Here is a 10,044-nt window from a genome sequence, read left to right as displayed (position 1 = left end):
TAAATGTATGTGCGAGTGAGCAGATGATGGAGTGGGTGTTTGTGAGTGTGTTGGAGTGTCAGTGTGTTGGAGTGACAGTGTGTAGGAGTGACAGTGTGTAGGGCCATGTGAGTGTGTTGGAGTGACAGTGTGTAGGGCCATGTGAGTGTGTTGGAGTGACAGTGTGTAGGGCCATGTGAGTGTGCAGAGAGAATACAAGGGTCAACTCAGATAGTCTGTGTAGCCATTTTGTTAGGTATTTATCAGTTTTATGGCATGGGGGATAGAAGCTGTCCAGGAGCCTGCTGGTGTCAGACTTGATGCTCCGGTACCGTTTGCCGTGCGGAAGCAGAGAGAACAGTCTATGACTAGGGTGATAATGTAGTAGCAGAGAGAACAGTCTACGACTCGGGTGATAATGTAGTAGCAGAGAGAACAGTCTATGACTAGGGTGATAATGTAGTAGCAGAGAGAACAGTCTATGACTTGGGTGATAATGTAGTAGCAGAGAGAACAGTCTACGACTCGGGTGATAATGTAGTAGCAGAAAGAACAGTCTATGACTCGGGTGATAATGTAGTAGCAGAGAGAACAGTCTATGACTAGGGTGATAATGTAGTAGCAGAGAGAACAGTATGACTAGGGTGATCATGCAGTAGCAGAGAGAACAGTCTATGACTAGGGCGATAATGTAGTAGAAGAGAGAACAGTCTGACTCGGGTGATAATGTAGTAGCAGAGAGAACAGTCTATGACTCGGGTGATAATGTAGTAGCAGAGAGAACAGTCTATGACTCGGGTGATAATGTAGTAGCAGAGAGAACAGTCTGACTCGGGTGATAATGCAGTAGCAGAGAGAACAGTCTATGACTAGGGCGATAATGTAGTAGAAGAGAGAACAGTCTATGACTCGGGTGATAATGTAGTAGCAGAGAGAACAGTCTATGACTCGGGTGATAATGTAGTAGCAGAGAGAACAGTCCATGACTTGGGTGGTTGGAGACTTTGACAAACCAACCAGCGCTGGACGTGGAATGAAAAATGTGCCTTTAATCTATTCTTATTTTTTCCCCCTGGGCGCCAGTGTTCCAACCTGGGCGCCAGTGTTCCAACCTGGGCGCCAGGGTTCCAACCTGGGCGCCAGGGTTCCAACCTGGGCGTCAGGGTTCCAACCTGGGCGCCAGGGTTCCAACCTGGGCGCCAGGGTTCCAACCTGGGCGCCAGTGTTCCAACCTGGGCGCCAGTGTTCCAACCTGGGCGCCAGGGTTCCAACCTGGGCGCCAGGGTTCCAACCTGGGCGCCAGGGTTCCAACCTGGGCGCCAGGGTTCCAACCTGGGCGCCAGGGTTCCAACCTGGGCGCCAGTGTTCCAACCTGGGCGCCAGTGTTCCAACCTGGGCGCCAGTGTTACAACCTGGGCGCCAGGGTTCCAACCTGGGCGCCAGGGTTCCAACCTGGGCGCCAGTGTTCCAACCTGGGCGCCAGTGTTCCAACCTGGGCGCCAGGGTTCCAACCTGGGCGCCAGGGTTCCAACCTGGGCGCCAGGGTTCCAACCTGGGCGCCAGGGTTCCAACCTGGGCGCCAGGGTTCCAACCTGGGCGCCAGGGTTCCAACCTGGGCGCCAGTGTTCCAACCTGGGCGCCAGTGTTCCAACCTGGGCGCCAGTGTTCCAACCTGGGCGCCAGTGTTCCAACCTGGGCGTCAGTGTTCCAACCTGGGCGCCAGTGTTACAACCTGGGCGCCAGTGTTACAACCTGGGCGCCAGTGTTACAACCTGGGCGCCAGTGTTCCAACCTGGGCGCCAGGGTTCCAACCTGGGCGCCAGGGTTCCAACCTGGGCGCCAGGGTTCCAACCTGGGCGCCAGTGTTCCAACCTGGGCGCCAGTGTTCCATCCTGGGCGCCAGTGTTCCAACCTGGGCGCCAGTGTTACAACCTGGGCGCCAGTGTTACAACCTGGGCGCCAGTGTTACAACCTGGGCGCCAGGGTTCCAACCTGGGCGCCAAGGTTCCAACCTGGGCGCCAGTGTTCCAACCTGGGCGCCAGGGTTCCAACCTGGGCGTCACCTGTTCCAACCTGGGCGCCAGTGTTCCAACCTGGGCGCCAGTGTTCCAACCTGGGCGCCAGTGTTCCAACCTGGGCGCCAGGCTATTTCTGCTCATGGAATTGTCACGGGAAACATGTTTGAAATGACAATGAAATCCAGAAACAAACAGATCTGGGACCAGTGTTCATATTCTACATTGAACGTTGTACAAGGTGAAATTAGCCTGGACTACAACAGTTTAATACTGCACACACAAATCAGCAGTGAACAATTGGTTTCCAAAAACTGGATAAGGATTTTATTGATAACTGAATTACATTTCTCTTTTATACATATTTCATAAATGATACAGGATTTTACATTTTCATTTTTTTTTTTTTTGCCAACAGAGCATCCGATGTGAATGAAAAAAAAGACAAGACAAAGACAATAAGAGGTTTGAATGAAGAAACAAAAATAGATCATTTCAATCCTAATTGTCTTCTTTAGGCATTTTTAAACATATTTTTTTAGTTTTTTTCCCAAATAGTTTTTTTTAAGTGCACACAAAATAGGATGAAGATTCAAAAACAACAACGCACACGTCTTCAAAAACGGAATAAATGTGACTGGGGAGAGAACGAAAAGAAGGATAAGACACGATGAACAGAGTGGGAAAACAGATGAGTAAGGGGACTGAGAGGGAAAGTGGGGAGTGTGCCAACATTTTGTCTCTGATCTAGGACGGGAGTGAGTGATGTTGGGGCTACAGGAAGCAGGTCAAGGATTGCTCACAAGATGGCGGACAACTTTGACATTTCCTTAGATGGACCAACGATGGCAGGGAGGTGGCATGGTGGTGGTGGCGGCATGGTGGTGGCATAGCGCCAGGGGGATGGCGGCATGGTGGTATAGCGCCAGGGGGATGGCGGCATGGTGGTGGCATAGCGCCAGGTGGATGGCGGCATGGGAATTGCAGTCCACCTGCCCTGGGTCATGTTCATTAGGCACCAAACGGAGGAAAACGGACTGAAACAGGGAGGGAATACCTTGGACTTGACCAATAAGAAAAAGTTCATTTTTGATTTCCGTTGCACAACGTTTTCAGTTTCAGTTTCCTAATGAACACGACCCTCAATTGTTATTAGATCTCAGAACACTAGGTGCAGATCTATACTGGGGGAGAGGAGAGGGACAGACAGGGAGAGGAGGAGGAATGGGAGAGGAGAGGGGCAGACAGGGAGAGGAGGAGGAATGGGGGAGGAGAGGGACAGACAGGGAGAGAAGGAGGAATGGGGGAGGAGAGGGACAGACAGGGAGAGAAGGAGGAATGGGGGAGGAGAGGGGCAGACAGGGAGAGAAGGAGGAATGGGAGAGGAGAGAGACAGACAGGGAGAGAAGGAGGAATGGGGGAGGAGAGGGGCAGACAGGGAGAGAAGGAGGGATGGGGGAGGAGAGAGGGACAGACAGGGAGAGAAGGAGGAATGGGGGAGGAGAGGGGCAGACAGGCAGAGAAGGAGGGATGGGGGAGGAGAGGGGCAGACAGGGAGAGAAGGAGGGATGGGGGAGGAGAGGGACAGACAGGGAGAGAAGGAGGGATGGGGGAGGAGAGGGACAGACAGGGAGAGAAGGAGGGATGGGGGAGGAGAGGGACAGACAGGCAGAGAAGGAGGGATGGGGGAGGAGAGAGACAGACAGGGAGAGAAGGAGGAATGGGAGAGGAGAGGGACAGACAGGCAGAGAAGGAGGGATGGGGGAGGAGAGAGACAGACAGGGAGAGAAGGAGGGATGGGGGAGGAGAGGGACAGACAGGGAGAGAAGGAGGGATGAGGAAGGGGAGGGAGGTGCAGAGGCTGGGTTGGAGCCAGATTTGGCAGGGCAGATTCTAACGACAGAGAGATAGCCCTGTCCCATGCCCATTACTAGGAATCTCTACAAACAACATTCTTTTAAACTACCTTTGCGATATTCATGTTAATTAAATCATCTTTTAGTTTTCTTTATTTTCAACATAATTTCCCGTGTAAACATTACATTCATGCAACACCCGCTTTATAATAAAGTTCCTATATTTGATATATTTAGGTTTTTAAAAGAATAAGGAAGTTAAAGGTGGATGGATGGTATTATGATGAAAAAGAGGAGGAGTCTCTGATATGTATGTAGAGGTGTGTGTAACCAGCTCGTCTGTGTGTGTGTGTGTGTGTGTGTGTGTGTGTGTGTGTGTGTGTGTGTGTGTGTGTAACCAGCTCGTCTGTGTGTGTGTGTGTGTGTGTGTGTGTGTGTGTGTGTGTGTAACCAGCTCGTCTGTGTGTGTGTGTGTGTGTGTGTGTAACCAGCTCGTCTGTGTGTGTGTGTGTGTGTGTGTGTAACCAGCTCGTCTGTGTGTGCGTGTGTGTGTAACCAGCTCGTCTGTGTGTGTGTGTGTGTGTGTAACCAGCTCGTCTGTGTATGTGTGTGTGTGTGTGTGTGTGTGTGTGTGTGTGTGTGTGTGTGTGTGTGTGTGTGTCTCTCTTACTCTATCTCTGCTAGTGTGTGCAGTTGTGGAAAGTAAAGATTTTGAGCTAGGTGATCGAGGTCAGGTGGGTTGAGAGGAGAGTTGATTTATCGATCGGAGCGATTGAGGAGGAGACGATTCATAGATGTGTTGCTCTGCTCTTGGCCTCCTGTACGTATAAACACACACACACCTCACACCCTCTCACACACACACACACACCTCACTCCCTCTCACACACACACACCTCACACCCTCTCACACACACACACACACCTCACTCCCTCTCACACACACACACCTCACACCCTCTCACACACACACACCTCACACCCTCTCCCTCACACACACACACACTTCACTCCCTCTCACACACACACACACACACACACACGGACACACACCTCGCTCTCTCACACACACACACACACACACACATTTTGCTTACCTCATCCCCATTCTCAGAGTCTATCTCTGTTCATTAAATTGTAGAGTACCAGTTTGCTGAACATAGCTTACTCAGCATGAATAGACCTATACTGATGGTACAGATGGTTCGGTCATAGACATTTGACGATGAAGGTCTCTTCCAATATGATGATTCCAATCCTCTGAGACTAGAAATATCTGTCTATGTATGTTTCCCTTACTGCTCTAAACAGTCTGTCCCACAAAGGCACCACGTTCCGTGGAGATCCCACGCGCGCACACACACACAGACATTATTATTACAATATTAATATGTCTCTTTCTTTATATCCTCACAATTAGGTTGGTGTAAAGAGGTGAGCATATTCAGAAATGGTACACAGTCGGGCCACAGCTGTTTGTGAGGGTTCTACAGGGGTACATCGTCGCTGTTTGTGAGGGTTCTACGGGGGTACATCACAGCTGTTTGTGAGGGTTCTACGGGGGTACATCGTCGCTGTTTGTGAGGGTTCTACGGGGGTACATCACAGCTGTTTGTGAGGGTTCTACAGGGGTACATCGTCGCTGTTTGTGAGGGTTCTACGGGGGTACATCACAGCTGTTTGTGAGGGTTCTACAGGGGTACATCACAGCTGTTTGTGAGGGTTCTACAGGGGTACATCACAGCTGTTTGTGAGGGTTCTACGGGGGTACATCACAGCTGTTTGTGAGGGTTCTACAGGGGTACATCACAGCTGTTTGTGAGGGTTCTACGGGGGTACATCACAGCTGTTTGTGAGGGTTCTACAGGGGTACATCACAGCTGTTTGTGAGGGTTCTACAATGTTCTCTTGGCTGATATGAGTTATAGTGTAGTTGGAAGGAATTGTAGGATATGTGAGTGGCACGTGGAATCTCTGGGCCAGAAATCCTTCTCAGAACTCTGTTTGTGGATGATGGGTGTTTGTCTATGAAGCCTTGGTGGGCTATATTGCTGGTAGTACAATGAGAACAGTGTGTGAGAGAAGAAGTGGGGAGAACCTATTGATACGGGGGTCCTGTATGGTTGAGACATTACTGAAGAGATACAGATATGGTATATCAACTATATTACTGATATAGGATGTTAAAGAGAGAGCTCCTCCCCCCACTGAATGATCTAAACCTCCTCTATCTTCATTGGGATTGATTGTATATTATTAGTATATTGTTTCTCATAACAAATATAGCTTCTAAAGTAAAACATCTGGGAATACTGGAACACACAGTGATGTTGTTATCGGAAGTACTATCCTCCAATCCCGGCGCAGCATGTTACAGGAAACAGGAAGTCGATAGAAAGTCAACAACAGGAATAGGAAGTGAGGTGTGGTCACCTGACCTCAACTCCGTCTATCCACTTCCTGTAAAGGCTGTGACAATCTGAAAGGCGCCTGATAAAAGGTCCTTGTCATCATTAGCAATATGCTCTGTGGGTAGCTGTCCGTCAGGCAGAGAGGGCGGGAACTGGTTACAGGCGGGGCAGGGTTGGCCACAGCCAATCAGACGAGACAAAAGGGGTCGGCCAAGGTCAACGTTCACGGTCACCTAGAGGGTCACAGGAACCCTTGTCCAATCACAGCCATGTCCTCCGTGCATGCAGAGGTCAGAGGGCTGAGGTTAAAAGTCAGGGGGTGGAGCAAGAGGTTCCCAGGTAGAGGATATTCATAGGACACAGACGTCCCGAGGCCCCACAGGAGTGGTGTGTGTGTGTGTTTGAATGCTGCACTGTGGGCCTAGCTAACACATAGATATAGCAACTGTTAAGTGGCTTGGGGTTGGAGTCCCGGGATATCACCACACACACTTATAGACGTGTCCATTTGTCTGCCCCCCTCCACCTCCGCTGTAACTCCTCACACTGCAGCGTGTCACTTCCTGTACGTCCCCTAGAGCTTCCTGCAGGCTGTGCTGAAGTCCTGTTGCATATCCATAGCACCCAGTTTCATCTTAATCTCCACCCCCAGACACAATTTGATTCAGTTTCTGTTCTTTCTAAACCTCCTCTACAGATGGGTTTACTTTATAATTTGAGTTTTCAAGTCAGAGAAATTTAAGAAAGGAGAAAATGTAAAAAAAAAAGAAGAAAAACTTCCACGGTCGGTCGCTAAAGGGAAGGGTTTTAACAAAGAGGAGTAAAGGTGGACGGATGGAGAGAGAGGAGGGGGGTAAGGAAAGGAGGGATGAAGGAGAGGAAGAGGGTAAGGAAAGGAGGGATGGAGGAGGATAAGGAAAGAAGGGATGAAGGAGAGGAAGAGGGTAAGGAAAGGAGGGATGGAGGAGGATAAGGAAAGGAGGGATGGAGGAGGAGGATAAGGAAAGGAGGGATGGAGGAGAATAAGGAAAGGAGGGATGGAGGAGAAGAAGAGGGTAAGGAAAGGAGGGATGGAGGAGGGGAGGAGGGTAAGGAAAGGAGGGATGGAGGAGGATAAGGAAAGGAGGGATGGAGGAGAGGAAGAGGGTAAGGAAAGGAGGGATGGAGGAGAAGAAGAGGGTAAGGAAAGAAGGGATGGAAGAGGATAAGGAAAGGAAGGATGGAGGAGGGGAGGAGGGTAAGGAAAGGAGGGATGGAGAAGGGTAAGGAAAGGAGGGAGGGAGGAGGGTAAGGAAAGGAGGGATGGAGAAGGGTAAGGAAAGGAGGGAGGGAGGAGGGTAAGGAAAGGAGGGATGGAGAAGGGTAAGGAAAGGAGGGAGGGAGGAGGGTAAGGAAATAGGGATGGAGAAGGGTAAGGAAAGGAGGGAGGGAGGAGGGTAAGGAAAGGAAGGATGGAGAAGGGTAAGGAAAGGAAGGATGGAGGAGTGGAGGGATAGTTGAAGAAAGCAGAGGAGGACATCACTCTTCCCATCAATCTTTGCTGGCGGCGGTGAGTTGCTGGACAGGGAGTTGGAGCTGGAGGGGGTCCCTCAGGCGTTTCAGATCTAACTCCACCTGGGGGGGGGGGGAGAATAGTATGAGAAATGTGTGAATTCCTTCTACAATTGCAAATTTTTTGTCATAACATTTCAATCCAGATTATAAAACCATGACAGGGTACATTTTGTGAAAGCATGTTAATGTGTGTTAATGTGTGCATGCCTGTGTTTGTCTGTGTGCTAGCATGCCAGCCTGCATCTGTTCCTGCCTACATAGGGTTGGTATCGGGGTTAGTGTCGGGGTTAATGTCGGGGATGGGGTTAGTGTCGGGGTTGGGGTCAGTGTCGGGGTTGGGGTCAGTGTCGGGGTCAGTGTCGGGTGGGGTTAGTGTCGGGGTTGGGGTTAATGTTGGGGTTGGGGTTAATGTTGGGGTTAGTGTCGGGGTTGGGGTTAGTGTCGGGGTTGGGGTTAGTGTCGGGGTTAGTGTCAGGGTTGGGGTTAGTGTCGGGGTTGGGGTTAGTGTCGGGGTTGGGGTTAGTATTGGGGTCAGTGTCGGGTGGGGTTAGTGTCGGGGATGGGGTTTATGTCGGGGGTGGGGTCAGTGTTGGGTGGGGTTAGTGTCGGGTCGGGGTCAGTGTCGGGGTTAGTGTCAAGGTTGGTGTCGGGGTTGGTGTCGTGGTCGGGGTCAGTGTCGGGGTTAGTGTCGGAGTTGGGGTCAATGTCGGGATCAGTGTCGGGGTTGGGGACAGTGTCGGGGTGGTGTCAGTGTTGGGGTTAGTGTCAGGGTAAATGTTGGGGTTAGTGTCGGGTTGGTGTTAGTGTCGGGGTTAGTGTCGGGGTCAGTGTCGGGGTTGGGGTAGTGTTTGGGTTAGTGTCGGGGTTGGGGTCAGTGTCGGGGTCAGTGTCGGGGTTAGTGTCGGGGTTAGTGTCAGTGTCGGGGTTAGTGTCGGGGTTGGGTTTAGTGTCGGGTTTGGTGTCAGTGTCGGGGTTAGTGTCGGGGATGGTGTCGGGGTCGGGGTTAGTGTCGGGGTTGTGGTCAGTGTCGGGGTCAGTGTCGGGGTTGGGGTCAGTGTCGGGGTCGGGGTTGGTGTCGGGGGGTTGGTGTCGGGGTTGGGGTCAGTGTCGGGGTTAGTGTCGGGGTTGGTGTCGTGGTTGGGGTTGGTGTCGTGGTTGGGGTTGGTGTCGTGGTCGGGGTTGGTGTCGGGGTTAGTGTCGGGGTTGGTGTCAGTGTCGGGGTTAGTGTCGGGGTTGGGGTTAGTGTCGGGGTTAGTGTCAATGTCGGGGTTAGTGTCGGGGTTGGTGTCAGTGTCGGGGTTGGTGTCGTGGTCGGGGTTAGTGTCGGGGTTGGTGTCAGTGTCGGGGTTAGTGTCGGGGTTGGGGTCAATGTCGGGGTTAGTGTCAGGGTAGTGTTTGGGTTAGTGTCGGGTGGGGTTAGTGTCGTGGTTGGGGTCAGTGTCGGGATTAGTGTCGGGGTTGGTGTCAGTGTCGGGGTTGGGTTTAGTGTCGGGTTTGGTGTCAGTGTCGGGGTTAGTGTCGGGGATGGTGTCGGGGTCGGGGTTAGTGTCGGGGTTGTGGTCAGTGTCGGGGTCAGTGTCGTGGTTGGGGTTAGTGTCGGGGTTGTGGTTAGTGTCGGAGTTAGTGTCGGGGTCAGTGTCGGGGTCGGGGTCAGTGTCGGGGTCGGGGTTAGTGTCGGGGTCAGTGTCGGGGTCGGGGTTAGTGTCTGGGTTAGTGTCGGGGTTGGTGTCAGTGTCGGGGTTCGTGTCGTGGTTGGGGTTGGTGTCGGGGTTAGTGTCGGGGTTGGTGTCAGTGTCGGGGTTAGTGTCGGGGTTGGGGTTAGTGTCGGGGTTAGTGTCAATGTCGGGGTTAGTGTCGGGGTTGGTGTCAGTGTCGGGGTTGGTGTCGTGGTCGGGGTTAGTGTCGGGGTTAGTGTCGTGGTCGGGGTCAGTGTCGGGGTTAGTGTCGGGGTTAGGGTCAATGTCGGGGTTAGTGTCAGGGTAGTGTTTGGGTTAGTGTCGGGTGGGGTTAGTGTCGTGGTTGGGGTCAGTGTCGGGGTTAGTGTCGGGGTTGGTGTCAGTGTCGGGGTTGGTGTCGTGGTCGGGGTTAGTGTCGGGGTTAGTGTCGGGGTTGGTGTCAGTGTCGGGGTTAGTGTCGGGGTTGGGGTCAATGTCGGGGTTAGTGTCGGGGTAGTGTTTGGGTTAGTGTCGGGTGGGGTTAGTGTCGTGGTTGGGGTCAGTGTCGGGGTTA

At 52.1% G+C, this 10,044-nt stretch overlaps 1 protein-coding gene across 1 annotated transcript in view; it reads right to left on the bottom strand.

The window, feature by feature from the left end:
• Nucleotides 1-6,061: 6,061 nt before the first annotated feature.
• The window catches only part of LOC139367895 (mitochondrial calcium uniporter), a 129,173-nt gene continuing 125,190 nt past the window's right edge, over nucleotides 6,062-10,044 (bottom strand). Inside the window, exon 9 of the mRNA XM_071106265.1 lies at nucleotides 6,062-7,875. Within this exon, the coding sequence (XP_070962366.1) occupies nucleotides 7,792-7,875 (84 nt within the window). The 3' untranslated portion in view covers nucleotides 6,062-7,791. The remainder of the gene's footprint in view (nucleotides 7,876-10,044) is intronic.

The sequence above is a fragment of the Oncorhynchus clarkii genome, chromosome 16, assembly GCF_045791955.1.
Source record: "Oncorhynchus clarkii lewisi isolate Uvic-CL-2024 chromosome 16, UVic_Ocla_1.0, whole genome shotgun sequence".
NCBI classification, from domain to species: domain Eukaryota; kingdom Metazoa; phylum Chordata; class Actinopteri; order Salmoniformes; family Salmonidae; genus Oncorhynchus; species Oncorhynchus clarkii.
Note: the sequence above shows the minus strand (reverse complement) of the source record. Positions and strands in the feature narration are given on the sequence as shown.